The sequence below is a fragment of the Sinohyriopsis cumingii genome, chromosome 5, assembly GCF_028554795.1.
Source record: "Sinohyriopsis cumingii isolate HCF-2022 chromosome 5, ASM2855479v2, whole genome shotgun sequence".
Lineage (NCBI taxonomy): Eukaryota > Metazoa > Mollusca > Bivalvia > Unionida > Unionidae > Sinohyriopsis > Sinohyriopsis cumingii.
In genome coordinates this window covers 97,521,135-97,541,176 of record NC_142965.1, presented here as the reverse complement: position 1 = coordinate 97,541,176, position 20,042 = coordinate 97,521,135, and the positions used below count along the sequence as shown (strand labels likewise).

Sequence of the window (20,042 nt, the reverse complement as noted above, 5' to 3'; positions counted from 1 at the left end):
CAATACATACTTACTTCCTGGCAAACAATTAAAGGAGACCAATACATACTTACTTCCTGGCAAACAATTAAAGGAGACTAATACATACTTATTTCCTGGCAAACAATTAAAGGAGACCAATACATACTTATTTCCTGGCAAACAATTAAAGTAGACCAATACATACTTATTTCCTGGCAAACAATTAAAGGAGACCAATACATACTTATTTCCTGGCAAACAATTAAAGGAGACCAATACATACTTACTTCCTGGCAAACAAGTAAAGGAGACCAATACATACTTACTTCCTGGCAAACAATTAAAGGAGACCAATACATACTTATTTCCTGGCAAACAAGTAAAGGAGACCAATACATACTTACTTCCTGGCAAACAATTAAAGGAGACCAATACATACTTATTTCCTGGCAAACAATTAAAGGAGACCAATACATATTTATTTCCTGGCAAACAATTAAAGTAGACCAATACATACTTATTTCCTGGCAAACAATTAAAGGAGACCAATACATACTTATTTCCTGGCAAACAATTAAAAATAAGTGTTCTCAATCTCAAAAGTCTTCTTGTCAAATATTTTGATATTACTGATTTCTTTGTGACTAGGTAATAATTGTTAAGTAAATGGATAAAATAAGTGGTCAGAAATCCTTCTGTTGTGAGTGTAAATAAATTATTACAAGCAGTCTAGCTTTCATTATTATTACTGTAGTTGATGAGATGTATCTGTTAGTTTATCTTGGGGGAAAAAGAAGGAAAATTTATGAATTAACTCTTATGAACCAGTTTTAGAGCAGAATAAACAGTATGATGCTATGAAAGGTTCAAGAACTTCCAATCATCATTGATTAATAATATCTCTGGCTAGAATATTGTTATTTATGGTTGACATTTTCAGTTCAACAGTTTTTACCTAAACATCTCTCTCCCACTTAAAAATTGAGCTATTTCCAAACCTCTTTTTAGCTATCTATTTATCTGTCTTGCATGTACAATGGGTTTGTGCTCTTCAGACTATAGCTGCATTCTAACTCTTTCTCAGCTCCATGTATTATTAATGTATATATTAGTTTTTGATAACTTTCATTATCAGCATATGGTATTAAGGTGCCAATGAAGACTTAAAAAAATAAAAAATAAATATAACATGATTTCCTTAAAATATCCCTTATTTTATTTATCTCAATTTTGTACACAGGTTAGGATATTATGTTTTGGGCAAGCTCAGATTTCCCAAGGGAAAGTTCAATTTCCAGCTGTCTTTTACAAAATGTGTAAGTCCCTGACTCAATCACAAACACAGAAATGGAATATTTTCTTGAGATCTGCTCACTTCCATTATTATAACTGTCAAGGCTGCACAGTCTGCAGAGCTTGCTGCAGTCTCCGAAGAGTTTCGCTTTTTCCCAGAATTTGCATCATCTCTCCAACTGAGGGACCTTGCTGTGAAAAACAAAACAACAAAAAAGCTGTTAGTAAATTTAGTTTCTCAGAGAATACTTACCTGATCACTTTAACATCAGAAATTAAACTGCATTATTATGCGATCATTTCTTACTCTATTAACTTTACACTGTCAGAATCGTGCATTATTCTTCCATTTTTTTTTCATACAGCATGATAAGTGTCTAAAAATAGTATAGCATATTAGGAACTACTTTGTAAACAAACGATGTATGCTTATTTAGTACACATTTTAGCTTTTGGTTTATTAGATTTTTTTGTGGATGAACTAACCAAACTGTTTTGTCCATTTGAACTACGACCAGTGCTCTCTAGAGTCTATAAAATTAGCACAGAAAAGCATACTGAGGCCAAGGGCTATCGCATATCCAGCATACCATCTTACAAGTAAGTCAAACATTAAATTCAAGAAAATAAATGCAGCCAAAGGTTTTGGTAGGAAAATAACATATTATTTCCACCGTCTAAATGGACTGTCACACAACAGCTGCTTTGCAATTTTCCCTGTTTAACTATTTTGATACAATGTTAGGCTAGCGACAGAAGACATACACTGTATGATACATTTCATAGCTGGGGTCCTCTGATAGCGAGCACGAAAGTGACAGGACATCAACATGTCTTCTTTAGCTGATGATAAGAATGGTAATAAATATATTTACATTTATGCATCTTGAATTTCCTCAAAATGTACTTTCTTAGTTCTGCATATCTGAATGACATGACCCATGTCATGGAAAAACTGATACTCACCGAAACTGTACTGTAATTTTGACTACATTTCCAACTGAAAATCACATTCTCCTTACTGCAATAAATTGACCCAATAAATCTAGTCCATCAGAAGCAGAAAAGCAGAAGTGAGTTGGAACAAAAACAGTCTATTCATTCCAGACCAACTGGAAAAGTTTTTTAGGACTCTAAATTTCAATTTTAAGTAAATAAAAAATAAGAATTTTTTAAAATTAATGTGAAGCATTTGACAAAGTTCAAAGATCACTGGGCAGTGCTATGTGTGCGTTAATATTGTTACTGTGTACTGATGAATCTATGGTTGAATATTTTTTAAATAGAGCATAAATTCAATAACTTTATTTCTTACTGCTCTGATGTGAGAGGTCGTGGGTTTGAACCTCGGCTGAGTCATACCAAAAACGGTACTAACAGCTGCCTCACCCCTGCGCTCAGCATTAAGAGGTTAGTGTTAGGACTGGTCGGCCTGGTGTCAGGATAATGTGACTGGGTCTGCCTCGTATGCAGGAAGTCGTGGGTTCGATCCCCAGCCAAATCATATCAAAGACTTATAAAATGGTAGTAACAACTGCCTCGCTTGGTGCTCAGCATTAAGAGGTTAGTGTTAGGACTGGTTGGCCTGGTGTCAGAATAATGTGACTGGGTGGGACATCATGCTACATGTCTACGTCATGATGCGTCAGTGCCAGACATCACTATAAACTGCCACACTGCAGACATTGTAGCGATATGATTGAAAAATTGTTAAAGCTATGTTACAGATCCAAATCACACTCACTTTATTTCTTGTAGTGTGTTCCTTTATTATTACGCCTTAGGTAGGAAAACAAAACAAGTGTACAATAAAAAGGTTACTGCATTTTAATGAGAAAATATAAACTTATTTTTCTGAATTAAACTTTACTCCCAAAGTAGTGCAGTATTACTCAGAAAAAAACTTGATCATATTTTCCCATACAAATGCAGTAACCTATAACGACCTCTTAAATCCAGCCCTCTTCGTCTTTCCAATCTCTATACCATGTTGACAAAGGGAAAAATCTTAACCATTACCTCTCCTAACCACCCCTAGGTGTTTATCCATAACTGATGGTTTTTTTTAGTTTAAGTTAAGAGATACATCAACAAGGATGCTCATGATTTTGTGGGAGGTGCAAGAAGGTTTAACAGCAATGTGGAAAAGCAAGTATTCTCAAAGGCACATAATTTACTGAAATATTTACTTTCTCTGTTGAATACATGCCCCGATTACATTAATGTTAAGAGAATGGACAACTGGAACCCTTCAAGGGAAGAATGATGAATAAACCACTCTCCTGACATGAGGACAGCAAAACTGACGATCATGTAACCCATGATGACAATAAACAAATGAGAAAAGAATGACTCTTCCTTACCAAGATAAAATCTGGGTGAATCCAGTGAAAGTACTAAATCTACACTTATACGGAGGTTGTGCTGACATCAACTAGCTCTGTGGGTTGTCTGAGTCATAGCCACTTGATCCAACGCAATCAGTTCTAATCTCTCTGATGCTAGATCCCCGAGACAGGAACTAGAGAAGGTTGACTGCATGCTAGCTAACAGATTCTATGATGTCTTGGATCAAAACAATTGGTTTGCACACAAGGCTCAAAGAGTTTGCTGAAACTGAATTAGCTGAAATGTTCCCGATTCTTGTCTGGTATTCTAACACTTCAGAGTGTGCTCAGTGGATTACACATTTAAGTGAAGTTGCCAGGGCTCTAGGGGATAGAGTATCTTTCCTGATCTTCACTAGAAGAAAAAGACATTGTCAGGACCTGTTATTATAACTCTTCTTTCTTGAGAACACAGAGGAATCAACCAAAGACAGTTTGCATGACAACATTATGGTTGCCTCCAGATAGTAACCAATTCTTAGCTTTGAAGGCCAGGTGCATCATTAGGACCATGGAACCATCAATATGAACTAGGATGAGTTTAGGTCAATTTGAAGAGTATGTGACTCACTCGCTCTCCATACCAAAAGCTAGGACTATCTGAAAACATGTTTTACATGATAGTAGCTTCAGCAAGGGTTGTCTAATGGCTCAAACTTATCTCCAAGTTAAAAGCCATAGAAGATTCCACCTGGGAAACAAGGCGAGTGATCTGGACCCATTCATACTAAAACTGGCCAGAAAGTCCAACAAGAATTCATCATGGCCTATATCCCCTTTTCCATGAAGTCTAAATATGTCAAAATTCATGGAGCAGTAGCTGCTGATAATAAGAGAAGCACACATTTCTCCTCAAAAAGCCTGTGGAAAAAAGTTAGCCGACTTAAGGATCAAGGCACTCTTAAGAACAATGCTTTTGCACTAGTCCAAGAAAAGTGGAGTGTCTTCTAGCGCCAGAATCTCTCCACAGTTTCAAGTTCAAATTTCTATTAACACACGGTTCTCCTAACAATAGGCTGGCATGACAGAGAATTCTGTCTGGACAGGAATTAAACACCTGTGACCAGGATTGTAGCTGGCTGGACATTGCTGGAATCTTCCTGGGGACTTAAATCACTTGGTGAATTATGATTTGTTACACCTGAGAGGGACTATCAGAATCACTTTACAGTTCTGTCCCCTCCTTTTCTGTATTATTCTCAATACCAGAGCTGTAGAAGGGTTGACATAGCCCCAGATCCCATCCTGAGTGTTCATGGCTCATGCTTTTGAATCAGGGACTGGACAGATGAAGTGGGGGGGGGAGCAGTTTATTGGTTCTCCATCATCACAAAAAGACCTATTAATAGCCAGTGCAAATCTGTTGAAATTCCAATGGATAAACAAGCCAGTCTGTGTGAAAAGTGTGATTCTTTCCATACCATCAATTGGCAAGGACATTTAACCTGCTGGTCAAGTGTCTGATTGGACCATGATCTTCTGCCGGGAACATCAGCACAGTAAGTCCTAGACCAGAATGCATAGTTCGGTTGATTTTATCCCTCTTGTTTGAGGTAGGATACCACCACTGAGTTTGAGAATTACTGTCCAGCAAGGCTGATCCATCTATAAGTGCTCATGTGCTCATTAAGGCCTAATTTCCAAAAGCTGATATGGAACAATATCTCCATTAAAGTTGCCGCTGACCATAGTGAAGCAGACTGACAGATGAGTCCCCAACCACACAAGGTGGCATCTTTGCAAATGGTAATTCTAGTTGGGGCCCCTCTAGAAGAATTTCTGCTGTAAACCATGTAGTCTTGTCACCAATGCATGAATTGTTTCTCTTAGTTGAGACTGTAATGTGGTAATCTAGACAACTGATAAGGGGTGCCACTAGTCCACTAGGGCTATTTGAGATGGAACACGTTAAAAGCTGCCAAAAAGGGGTACTACTCCCTGCTGGAAATCGACTGCTAGTTCAAAAATCTATGCCACATACATGGGAGGGAACCCAACATGGTCAGGTTTGATACACCAAAGTAGACAAAAAGCTGGGGTGGGATGAGATCTGACCTCCAATTCATTAGAAAACCCAGCTGAGAGAGAAGGGCAAGAAGGCTGCTTCTGTTCTTCATCACAATATGAACTTACCATGTGCTTTTGAAGGCTGCTGTCCAAATACACTGCTGTCACTGTTGACAAACAGAGTGACAACGTAATTAATATTCTTCATAAATGCCCAAGAATGTTGAAATAGAACGGGAGTGCACGAAACTGATACACTGTTTCTTAGGTAGATAGAGACATGAAAAATGCATCAGTTAGATCTAAGACAGATGAACTTTCCATCACTCTGTCAAGTAATGAACAGATCTCCTGCTGCAAGATACATGCACTCTTCATCAACTGGCATGGATGAACTGGTGGCCTGGCAAGTGCCTCAGCTTTCCTGGCCAGTATAGATGCCCAGGAAGTGACCTTATGTGAGAAATTATTGTGATACTTATTATTTCAATGAAATTACAAGAGCTACAAAAATTCAGAAAATAAGTATTCACAAATAATGATAGCAACACTTGTTATTATATGCTCATTTTTTCCTCCATTACTTTACATTATCAGAATTGTGCACTATTTTATTGCACTTCATATTGCACTCACGTGCATAACACGTGTGCCCAATAGTGTATTAGGAACTAATTTGTAAACAAATGTACACTCAAGAAGTAGACGCTTTATGTTTTGGCTGATTAAATTTGTTTCTGAATGAACTAAATGCAGATGTTTTGTGGACTGCCACATACTAGCTGCTTTGCAATATTCCACGTTAACTTTTTTGATACACTTCAGATTTAGGCAAGCAATAGATGCCATACAGATCATAAAATGTCTGGGTCCCTACAAAGAACATGCAACTGATAAGGCATAAACATGTCTTCTTTAGCTGGTAATACAAATGGCAAAATATATACTTACATCCTGAATATTTTCAAAATGTACTTTCTTAGTTCTGCAAATCCGAATGTCATGGGTTCTAAAGCTTGATTACACGTTTTGAAATTGTTATGTAATTTTGACTACATTTCAACTGCAATTACATTCTCTTTACTGCACTCAAAATGTAGAATTGGCACAGATAAATCCAGTCCATAATCACAAAATTTTGTAGAATCGACAAAAATACCAAAATCTATTCATTCCAGACCAAATGGAAAAGTTGTTGCAATCCACATTCATTCACAATATGACTCTAAATTTCAATTTTAAGTAGACAAAAATGCCTTTTTCCCCCCGAAAGTTATGTCTAGCATGTGACTAAGTTCAAATTTATCTGGGCGGAGTTATGTGCGCATTAATAATGTTGTCTACTGATTATTCTGTGCTTGTGTATTTAATTTGGAACGCAGCATAAATTCAGTTACTTTGTTTCTTGTAGTATATTTTTCTTTATATAATTAAGCCTTAGGTAGAATAAGAAAATGAGCTTATAATAAAAAGATTGAATATGGGAGGTAGTGGAATATATTTTCCTAAGGTTAATGTGATCAGAAAATGTGTTCAATAGAAAATATAAATAACATCCAAATGTATACTGTTGTATATGAGCTCACTTGGTAGTAATATTGCTGAATGGGCTCACAGCACGATCCTTCATCTATTGTGAGTTGTTGTTGTTGTTCTAGGGTTTAACTCCATTTTTCAGCACAAGATAGGCTATACATGGTGGCTAGTATAACTAGTGGAGGAAGAACCCTGGAAAACCAAGGGAAGAACCACTGACCCACGAGAAACTACTGGCAGGCTTTCCCACATACCCACGCTAGCCGAGCCTTGGACTTGAACCCATGCAGACAGAGGTGAGATGGCAGTGATCCGGAACGGTGAGTGCTTTAGACCACTCGAGGCCCCTCCACTGTGAGTTGTCTACTGCCTGTTCACAATTGTTATTTACAACTTCTAAAACTGCTTCTGACAAATTTTCCAATAATTTTACAGGGATCAAAACCTAAATTTGTTCAAGTGATGATGATCTGTCATCCAACATTTCCATGGATACTAAATAGTGAGATAAAAAGCTTTAGACAACTTCTCAAGAACAATTCAAACGAATCTGACCACATCTGACACGAAGTAAGCTGGCATAAAGGTCTTTAAAATTTGATCACAGAATACAAAACAAGATTTTTAAGATGGCCATATTGACAATCATTGGTATCATTTTCACTTAGGTGCCAAGGAGACATTGTGAGTCTTTTAGTGAAAACCCCATGTCAATATGACCATCTGTTCAGCAGAAGAAGTTTAAATATGATTTTCAAGTTAGATGGCAGCTGTGTTTTTTTATGTAAATTTGGCCCTATTTTCATTAAGATCAGCTCAACATCGCACGCATTTAGTAAAAATCCCTTGTACATTCACTTCCAAACTTCAAATCATGTTGATTTTACAAACAGGCCGACAAAATATGTTATTTTAAAAGATAACATTATTAATTTGCATTGACTCTTGCTCATAGTCCAACTTGTCCAAGATCATTTGACCTATTTACCAAGTTTTATCGAATTTGGATGAGAAACAGTCTCTTGCTCTAGAACTACAAGCACTGTCAATCAGATGCAAGGTCTTCTCATTAGTATACCTCACTTATTAAGGAACCTGTCGAAGAGAAATATATAGTAAAGTTGGAAAAAAGACAATGTCCAGAGTGGTAAAAAGCTTAGCCAATCAGATGCAAGATTACCTCATAAATAAGCACACATCTGCTTAATAATCAAATGCATCTTGATGATATCGGAAGAAACTGTTCAAAAATAGTGTCACAAATTAGTTGACAAACTTGGTTAATTAATATCAAGATCACCCATGGATCTCACCCATTATCAAACTTTGTTTTTTAAACCTATATTTCAAGTCAGACAAACCCCCCCCCCGAGTCATAAATATTGCTTCCAGAGTGCTAGCAAGTTCATCCAGATGCAAGATCACTTCAGTAACATTAGTGGATCTCAATAATTGAACACTGCTGATATCTTTATAATATAAACCCCTGCTTCAAATTTGATCAGAAAAAGTCTCCAGAGTGATAAGAAGCAAACTGTACACGACATAATGGGCTATACCATAAGCTCACTTGGCCTTACTGCTGGGTATGCTAATAACTGCAGAAATGGAGTCATTAGGCATATATACTAATTTCACCCAGCATTCAAACTCTTATAATGAATATAATATCCATTTTTAGCTCGTGGTTGTAAATATAAAAGTAGTACCTATATTCATTATTAAAACAGTGCAAAGTCTACCATGTATTCATGGGCTGATTATTACACTAAAAACATCCAGTAGCAACACCTTCACTAGATCAGGCATGGGTCATCTTGCCTGAGAAACTCACAGATTAGCCAAGAAAGTAAGGACCCCTTTCAGTGGCTTCATTACCACCATGAGTTAAACAATGTGACCAAGTATGTCAGCTTCATACTTGAGTAGATATGGGAAATAGTTTGACACAACATCGTAAATTGAAAAAAATCCTCAATAAAATGCTCAGTCCACAGACATAAAAACCTGAGATTTATGTATGTATCTTGGTTTCACAAAAAAGACCCCTTCAAAGTGTAAAGAATGCTGTAAACTGATTATGAACTCACAGGCACCATTTTGCACCTTTACAAAATGTGCCAATTTAATATCTTTAGGTATAGTTTTCTCTGGGATGGTTAGAATAAATAAAAGAATCCATTTTCCTGCAAATTGCAGCAATATTGTGCTTTACTTAGATTCAGATAGTGATACCAGCTGCAGAAGGTTCTGAAAAAAACTATAATAGAATCAAGATGTCAAAAGACTGTAACATTTTTACCTTTTGTCCACTTATAACTCTCCTCAAGAGATTCATGTATTTTGGAAAGGATGATTTGGTCTCTTTGGAGAGATGTTTCAGTGTCTCAGCTATTGTCATCTCATCAAAAGGTTTAGTTGTGGTCAGTATCTTTGTCGTCTTGGTCAGTATATCCCTGACATCTACTATCAAAGTCTCCAGCTGTTCGCGGTTCAGTGATTCTGGTAATATCCATATAAATTCAAATTCTGTAGTTAGAAGATCTTCTAGACGAAATATTCTGTGCTCCTAGAAACAAAATTAAAAAAAAAACAGAGAACATATTAGATACAATATAATTGTTATGTCCTTTTTATGCTGTATTCTTGCAATAAAAAAAAGAAAATTAATATGACAAGTACTGCTCTATTGCAGAGAACTCTCTACTAGTCCGATTAATTCTAATCCCAACTTAACCCATTTGATGTAAACAATTAAAGAAGTATAAATGACTCGATCTTTTCATGGAATGGGAAATCTATGTAACAGTATGAACTGATGATAAAATTATGAGTAAATGTGTAATTTTGTCCAAAAATGTTAAGAAGAATCAAAACAAATTTCTAGGACCTGTAAAGTGCAAGGGTAACCTAAGTTACACTTTTGCAATCCTCCTTTTCCTGCTTCAGGCTTTAGCATTGGCACCCAAGATATTCAATGTTATCATGTAGGAATAGTTAAAATGACACAAACAAGGTACTGATTATTGGTTTTTTTTTTAATCGATAAATAGTTGACTTTTAATTTTGTTCTTGTTGTGAGGACAGTTATAAAATTCATAGCATGAAAATAATTGTTTGCAAGCCGACCTCAACATCCAAAATCGCACTACAACTACATGATCTTTTTACAAGACACCAACACTGCACTATAATTACATGATCCTTTTACAAGACACCAACACTGCACTATAATTACATGATCCTTTTACAAGACACCAACATTGCACTACATGATCATTACAAGACACCAACACTGCACTATAATTACATGATCCTTTACAAAATGTTACACTACATGATCATTACAAACACCAACATTGCACTAAAACTAAATGATCCTTTTACAAGACAGCAGCACTGCACTGTAAATACAAGATCCTTTTACAAGACACCACCACTGCACTACATGATCATTGCAAGGCACCAACACTGCACTATAACTACATCCTTTTACAAGACACCAACACCAACACTGCACTGCAACTACATGGTCCTTTTACAATACACCAGAAGTGCTTGGCTTTGGATACACATTACAAAATATTTTAAAATCTAAGATTTGTCCATGATATATAATAGAATGGTAATAAAGACATGTCCACAGGTAAGTCACCATCCATTAATCCATGACTACTCTTCTGAGGATTGTTTGTACACACTATTATAATAATTAGTTACATTAGTTACATCCCAAATTGCCTTTTTAACTTCTTCAGAATAAGTTTAGATTTCAATGAAATTTGGCATGCAGCATTACATTATTGAGAAAATTAATTTTATTTACAGTGTTCCACTATATCATTTAGAGAAGCTACGGACTCTTGTCTGTCATTCCAACTTCTGTTTCATGGCACACCTTCACTAAGGAATCTTGGACCAAATTTAGCATGCATTTTTATACACAAGAGGCCGTAAAAGAGTTTGATTTCTACTCCAGTTACCAGTTAGAATATATATGGCTACATCTTGCCTTTCCTAGAGGAGATACTGTCCCCTTATTGTCTTTCCAACATAACCAAGGATTGTCAGATTTCAACTAAATTTGGATGCATGAGACCTTGAATGAAGTTTACTTCCAACACTCCACTATATCATATACAGGAAATATGGCCTCTGACAGCCGTCTTGCTAAATTTTGATTTTCACAGCAAAACTTTAAAAAGACTTGTGGAGTTTCCACTAAACTGAATGTGCAGTTTATAATCATAAAATCTTGTTAGCTTCATTTCTAGCTTTCTACTCTATGATTAAGGAGTTGTAGCCCCTGATTTTGCATCATACTATACATTTGGTTACCACAGAGTAATTTTACCCAGCATTGGTGGATTGCAAACAAATTTGGTGTACATTTTTATAACATTGAGAACTCAGATGAGTTTAGTTTTCAGATCTGTATTTTCCATGAGATTTGTAGTAAGGATACAGTATCATTGATTAGTGGTGGGATGGCCTATTTTCAAACTTAGGTCTTTGCATCCAAACAAAACCAAAAATCATTAATTTCAACAGAATTTCAAGTTAATAATTAACCTGTTAAATTCCTGTTTTATTTCCAGCATTTTAAATCTTTAGTTTGTAGAGTTGTGGCACAGCTGTTGCATACATAACTTCTATATCCACAAAATTTCTGGACCATTCTGGTGGCCTAAGAGATTAGAGCAGTGTTGTCCAACATGCAGCCCACAGGTTTACTTTAAATGGCCCGCCAGAGCTCGAGCCTCTATATAGTCATTGCTTTTCAGTTTTCTGCTGCTCCCCTTGGCTTCAAGAAAAACATTTTTCAGTGGCCCATGGTGTCAAAAAGGTTGAACAGTACTGAGTTAGAGCATCTGATTGGATGTGGGAGGTCACAGGTTCGAACACTGGCTGAGTAATACCAAAGATTTATAAAAATATTACTGCCTCACTTGGCACTCAGCATTTAGATGCTAGTGTAAGCCTGGTGTCAGAATAATGTAGCTGGGCGGACATCATGCTACATGTTTGTGGCATGATGCCTAAGTGCTATACATCACTATAAACTGCCATACTACACTGAATGACTACTACTGCATTTTGCCCTGGGTGGACATCATGCTACATGTTTGTGGCATGATGCCTAAGTGCTATACATCACTATAAACTGCCATACTACACTGCATGACTACTACTGCTTTTTGCCCTGGGTGGACATCATGCTACATGTTTGTGGCATGATGCCTAAGTGCTATACATCACTATAAACTGCCATACTACACTGAATGACTACTAATGGTTTTTGCCCTGGGTGGACATCATGCTACATGTTTGTGGCATGATGCCTAAGTGCTATACATCACTATAAACTGCCATACTACACTGAATGACTACTAATGCTTTTTGCCCTGGGTGGACATCATGCTACATGTTTGTGGCATGATGCCTAAGTGCTATACATCACTATAAACTGCCATACTACACTGTAGGACTACTACTGCTTCTCGCCCTAGTTGACTGTTCACAGGCTTTGTATTCCTGTACCTCTCTGAATGGTATCACAGCTTAAAACCAGATGGTCATCTATTAATAAATACCAGAGTACACACTGGCATAACCCATACAGAATACTTATACATACAAATGACAAATTTTTGATTTTTCTAGGGAAGACAACTGTCATTAATCCAAAAGTAACTTTAATGTCATGCCAGCTGTATAAGAAAAAGATCTAATAATTTCTTCATTGTATTGCCAAGAATAATCTTGTTAAATTTCATTAGATTCCCCCAAAAATGGTTCCTGAGTTATAATGGAATTGCACTGACATGTATATGCATGCACAAACACATACAACAAATAATTACAATCCTCCTAATGCTATTATGGACCATAAATTGGTCAGAAAACAAAAATAAAACTTCACTGGCTTTAAATCCTTGCTTTGTGTTGAAGAAGAATTTTTATGGTTGACTTTTTCAAAGAGATGACTGTTACTTTGTAAAATTGGTACTCCTGCAAACTAATTAAGTAAATATTGCGACTAAAACACCTTACCGTACTCCATTCCAACACAGATCGAAGAAACTCATCACTTAAAATATGGGAGAGTTGGTTTTCATCTGTAAATCTGAGAAAATAATTATGCAATGATTGTACAAGTTTTCTATTTTAGATAGCTCCATTTTATGGATTTAAATGTTAATGATATTATTGTAGAAATGATATGTACAAGCATACACCAATTTCATGATTTACAAATGCTAACACTGGTTCAGTTTAGCTTTTACCACATGTAAACACCTTTGGATGCCTCTACTCCATTCTCATGAAAGTGCTTTTGGATGCCTCTACCTGATTCGCATGGAATTCATTGGGAAGCCTCTACTATACCATTTTCATGGAAAAGCGTTTCAACACCTGCTGTAAACAATAGCCATTTTGAGCTGGTTTTCATTGGGCCACCTTCACGGGAAAAAAAAACTATTATATACTTCAATCATTGATGTGAAGGACTGCAGATCAATAGGGTTCACCCCAAGAAAGAAGCCACTCATAATCTGGTAGCAGAATTTAGAGATAGATTCTAAGGAAAGACAATGCTTTGAAAAGGTCATTAAGTTATTTGCTCGATTTTGCAGAATATTAAGGCATCATAATTGCAACTATCTGTTGCATGTATACTTAATTACTAGGAATGTTTAGTATGCAGAATTACCTTTGTAGTGTTTCATTTGCATGCATATTTGAGAAATAAGCTTCAGCTTTACATAGAGAATTATTAGATGCAAGATGGAAATATGTAGATTGTTAGCTTGTGGTCAGAATTGATTTTTAATTCGCTATCAGGTTACTTCGAAGTAAACCAGTGCATTTATAAATGCATTATGTTAGAACTTACACATGCTTGAATTGTGAATTTGGAAAATGGCTGAAGTGTGAAAGATTAGTTAATATGGATGTATAGATATATCAGAGCATGCATATTTGAATATTTGCATACTTTGTATGAGCTGTAAGGTAAAGAAATGCATCTGATTATTTTGATATTGCTTAGTATAATGGGATTTGAAATATGTACTGATGTGATGGAATTTATTGATGTATGTGTAAGAAGTAATTGATACCATGCTGTACTATGATGTTTGTTTTACCATATAAGAATGTATTGGTATCTCGATGTGAATGAATGTGACCAAAGAAATTTAATAACCATTATCTGATGATAGTCTGTGTATAGCGTGAGATGAGAGGGCTAAGAAAAAAGATGTTACCGTCTTTGTGTTTTCACAGAAAGCTTTTCAGGGGACAGAACACCTGATTCCATTGGGTCCCAAGTCTTCAAGGGTTGGAGATGGAAATGAGACTGTAGCGGAGACAGTCTAAGTCGACATAAGTATAGTTGTAGGGGAGAAAGTTGAGGAAGAAGAGAAGGAGTCTACAGAAAGTCGAGGAGAAGGAAAAGGAATCTAGAGAAAGGTCAGGGAAAAGGAATTGGGAGAAATAGGATAGAGAGAAAGGATACAACAGATGAGCAGAAATACAAGGACAGGTGGACATCAATTTCACACTGCTAATCAAGTGATGCAATAGGCTTACTGAAGGGTTGAGCGGAACGAGTGTAATTGGAAATTTGAGTCATTTGATTGCTGAATTGTTATTAAATTGTTATTCATTGAATCTGAACCTTTTTTGTATATTTAACTATCTAATTGTTGGCATTGCTGACAGTGGGCTCGAAGCTTTACATCTATCTTTCATTAAATTTAACTTCCAACAAAATAGAGCCTAGGTGGGACTTCCATAATAGTTTAAATAAAATATCAGGAGTGCTACACCCCAACCATATACTTCGTCACAGGTGGTCTCTTAAGACAGGTTTTACTGCACTACTTATGCTAATATTTACAGTGTACATGTAATTTGCCACGCTGGTCCTGGAGTTGTGGAATCCAATGAGTGCTATCGGTAAACAATATCTACTCTATAAACAAATTATATCATAAACAATCATTAAGTAGGTGGCACATGATGTCTCACATAACCACTCAGTTCTTTATCAAAAATGGACTCTTCCATAACTCCAGGAGCAATAAGGCAGATCACATGTACATAGACCCATCTTTTTCAGCATGTCTCATATGACTGGCATTGCTCTGCATTATCATGCAAACAGTGTCAAAATCATTCATGCACAAAAAAAATTAGGTGATTTTCATCTACATTTCAAGACCAGTGCATGAAAATTTACTCAGGTACAGATGCAGATTTCATTTGCAATGCTGAGCTGAACAAGCTAAGATACCCTATGGTCAAACAAGACAATTTATATACTCCTTATGCCTGTATCCTCTGGTCCAGTAGTCCCAATTTATGTCAGTACCCTATGGTCCGATATCTCAATTTGTATACTATGGTCCAAGAACCAAATTTATATACAACTTATGCTATACTCTGTTTCTATGGTAACATAAAAATACATAGTATCAACAGGCCCCTCTGTGCAACTGACTTGAATAGTTTGAGCGTTATGTTCCAGAAATAACAGACAGATGGACACAGTGAAAGATATATCATCCCATATTACCAAACAGGAAATAAAATTGTCAGAAATCTACACAAATGAAACTAACTCTGGCTACTCACAATATGACTCTAACTAATGCATATATTTTCTTGTATATGAATCATACATTCTTGTTCTAAGTTTGACTGAAGTCACCTTCCCACCCAAGATTTTTTTAAAAATAATCCAAAATCATCTACATTTCATAATCTAATTACAATGAAAAAAATTAGTTTTACCGATCATTGTACTTTTCTTTCACAAGTTCTTTCAGCTTGTTAATTAAATCCTGAGGGCCCGTCCTCCATCGACTCTGTAGATGTATCTGATTCATAACATCAAGCCTCTTTATATCCATCCTACCATTGTTCCTATTTATCCGCTCCATCCGAAACTGTCAAGAAAAGTTATAAACATTACTGAACCAAAGATGAATAGCGAATCCCAACTAAACACTGTTCAGTTTTTGAACACTTCAAGAGACTCCATTGTGTAAATATAATGAAACTGTGTCTTTTGTGCACAATACAGTGGTCCCTCACTACAAGCACCTCAGTATAACACAATACATTGGTCCCTCACTATAAGCACCTCAGTATAACACAATACAGTGGTCCCTCACTATAAGCACCTCAGTATAACACAGTCCCTGATATAAAACAAGTATAGTTATACATCCCAACATACTGGTCAGTTTATATTTATTCACATAAAGTATGCTAGTATAATGTAAACTCAACCTAAATCATGGCACACTATTATAAAGATTCCCTTGAAAAGCAATGTAGTGGGGAAAAACTATCTCTCCACCCACACACCAATCCATTCATTTAATTTTCATCATATATGGCATCCCATGCAGGCTTGGGAATCTTGCATGGCCTGAATGCACCCTTCTGTATGTTGCAAAAGGCAACTAATTGACATAGGAGTCACTGTGGGCCAATGGCTGGCATGCCAAAACCAAGGATGGCTACTATCTTGCATCTATGAGGCAGGCACTATACTTGAATTACTAAATAGCTTACTTGAGCTGATGTGCCATAAAACCAAATCAAATGAAACTAATACATGGTATTTTGAAATAATCAAAACACTTAATACAATGGACCTCATTTATAACAAACCCAGGAGTATAGTAAATGCGAGATTTTCTTAAAGATGAAAAAAGCTGTGAAAGTTCATAGATTGTATCATTTTCTGATATTTTAATTAGTCTAAAAAATTTACTGCATTTAGATATTCTTAAGAAACATGTTGCTTTATCTATGAATCAAAAGCCATTTATAGAAAAGTTTGTAAGTCAAGAGCTGGAAGCAGGAAAAAGCTAAATCGTAACACGGAACATGATGTTAAGATCCAGCTATGACCAGTATTTTACAGTGCAGGGAGAAGAAATCCTTGCATATCTGGGAACAACCTTTTAACTTATACCATATATACTTTCTTTTAAGTAGAGTCCACATGCTACTTGAACAGACCCACATATGCCACTGCATAATGTAATGGCAGATCTGGGTCTATGCAGTTTTTCATGAGTAAAAGCAAAACAAAAAACAGACCTGAATTTTCTTGCACATTATTCAGTAGCAGATCAGGCTCTATGGTGCTTGCAGTTAGACTCTACTCATAAATGAGTACATACAGTATCAGTTTTACACCAGTGGAAAGCAGCTGATGTGAAAGACTAGAACACAAAATCTCAACATAACTGACATCAATGCTGCTACAAAGAGTGACATGTCTTGCTGTTTATAAAATGAGACAAAAACCTTTGGAATCATCTCCTTAAGCGTAAGACCCTCTGTACTCTCCACAGTAAATCCACCTCCCATCTGAGTGATGTAGTTAAGCACTGCTTCTGGATAATATCCCAGTTCCTGCATGGAAAAATAGAAGTTTGATTAATTTAAGTAGATAAACAAGAGTCCCTTGACAGGACTGACTCTCTTCTGGGCAAAACAGAATTTTTTATAACATTTTATGTAAATCAGCCACACATAATTCAATGCAGGGTTAATGATACTTAAGAATTATCTGCTGTTATTAATTTTATCCATAGTTTTTACCCTGCATAAGTATAGAAGACAAAACATTGACAGAATTTACAGTGAATACTACACAAACTGTTGTACAGTAGGTGATATGCAAGAAATTATAATAGGTCCATGTCGAATAATTCATAGCTGATTAAACCTATACTGCAAGGGCAGCTGGGAAATATAGGTGAATATGATGCTTTCTGCCTTTTAAAAGTTTCTGTATTTTTTTTGTAATGGCAGCCATAGTGGACAGCAGACTGGTATCATTTGTGCAAACCTTAAAGACCTCATGCTAGGATGCTTTCTGTCCAATTTTGGTTTGCTTATCTTTACCAGTTATTGAAGAAAATGTTTTTAATGGCTTTTGTAACAACGGTTACATAGACCAGCATGAATGCTGTAAAAATTTATATATGCCTTTATAACGAGATGCTTTCAATTAAAATAAGTCAGACTGTGTTTGAGAAGTCATCTTACATTTTAAAAACAAATTTAGTAATGTAGCCAAACTCAAATTCAGATCAACTTCTTTTGCACCAGCTTCATAAGGCCTTCTCCAAATGCAATCTGGCCAAAGCCTTGTTAGTGGAAATTGAGAAAACTGTTGGAATGCTTCTTTACTTTTTGCGACATTCATTAACAATATCAGCATAATTTATATAAAACTGAAACACCTTTATGCAAGAATGCTTCTGCCATTTGTTTAAACTTCTGTTTCGAGGTTTGTCAGAAGTCATTTAAAACTTTTCTTTTTTGTAGTAATGGGGTGGCAGATTGGTGTAATTTGTACAAATTTAAATTGCCTTCATAGCAGCATGCTGTTGAGTTTTGGTCAGCAGTTTTTGAGAATCAGTCATTTAACGTGTATTACTTTCTTTTAAATAACAGCACCCAATCCGATAATGTATCAACATCATTTTTATCAACCTGAAATGTCTACATTGTTAAATTTTGTTAAATTCTGTTCAGTGGTTTTTAAAAAGAAGTATTTCAGCAACAGTGGTCATATCTGATGATAAATCGGCATCATTTGTACCAACATGCTGCAATGTGCTGTCTGTTAAATTGGTCAAATTCTGCTGAGTGCTTTTGGAGAATACACTGTCTAAAAGATTTGATACTTTTTAATAATAGCAACCATATCTGATAACAGATAAGCATCATTTTTACAAACCTGAAAGGCCATCTTGCCAGGATAACTTATTTCAAGTTACTATAATTTGGTTCAATTTCATCCTAGCAAGTAATTTCAGGTTTTTTATTCTAGCAATGGTGGCCACATTTGACGAAAGACGCAATATTTATACAAATTTGGTCTTCATGCCAGGATGCTCTCATCTAAATTGGTCAAACGTTGAGTGTTTTTGAGACATTCTTTAAAAGTTTTTCTCTCTTTAGTTAATGGTGGCCATATCTGAAGATGAATTTGCATCACTGTATAAATCTGAAACACCCAAATGCCAGGATGCTTTGAATTCTAAGTTTGATCAAATTCTGTGAACTGTTTCAGTGAAAAAGATATTTACATTTTTGTTTATTTTTTTTTTAATGGGCCATATCTTATAGCAGCAGCATCATTTGTATAAAAGTAAAAGGTCTTAATGCCATGATGCCCTCTGTCAAATAGCTGAAATGGCCTAATGTCTTTTCTTAAGGAAGCTGAAAATAGCTCTATCGTCACTGACTCTTCATGAAAAATACTGAAAATCACCATACCAGGTTATTTTAGTGATGGAGATATCTTAGAAGTTTAGCAAGCTAAGAGTGAGATAACAAAATGTACTTTATATATTATAACCTCTCAAAGTATGCAATCACTAATATATAATTAGCCAATATTGTAAACCTGTATTTTTTGTTAGAGTGCCAAGTTTTACAAAAAATATCTCACTACAAGGTAACTTTATCCAAGATCAATGTATATTTTTCAGCCCCACATTTACTTAATGATTCAGGAAGCATTGCTACTGGGTTATCTTCTTAAAGAAGTGAAAAGAAAAAATAAATTTTTAGTGCTCAAATTGTACACGTAGAACAGATGAGCATACAAATAAACAGACATTGCCATAAATTATAATTGACAAAATTTAGCAGAGAAGAAAACTGGAAAATACAGGTGTCTTAAGATGTTCATTTTCAAACAATTTTTTTTTATAGACATAACTCAGTTCTTTATTCATGTGTTCCAAAAATAGGTCTGTTCAAGGTAACCATCAACAACTAAAAAACACAACAAGATGTGTCAAACAGTCT

At 35.7% G+C, this 20,042-nt stretch overlaps 1 protein-coding gene across 1 annotated transcript in view; it reads right to left on the bottom strand.

Moving 5' to 3' along the window:
* Positions 1-1,154: 1,154 nt before the first annotated feature.
* LOC149799838 (nondiscriminating glutamyl-tRNA synthetase EARS2, mitochondrial-like) overlaps positions 1,155-20,042 on the bottom strand; it is a 51,999-nt gene continuing 33,111 nt past the window's right edge. The window contains exons 10-14 of the mRNA XM_089959247.1: positions 17,520-17,627; positions 15,987-16,141; positions 13,239-13,311; positions 9,487-9,753; positions 1,155-1,446 (exon numbers count right to left, since the gene is read on the bottom strand). Coding sequence (XP_089815373.1) covers positions 1,354-1,446; positions 9,487-9,753; positions 13,239-13,311; positions 15,987-16,141; positions 17,520-17,627 — 696 coding nt within the window. The 3' untranslated portion in view covers positions 1,155-1,353. The remainder of the gene's footprint in view (positions 1,447-9,486; positions 9,754-13,238; positions 13,312-15,986; positions 16,142-17,519; positions 17,628-20,042) is intronic.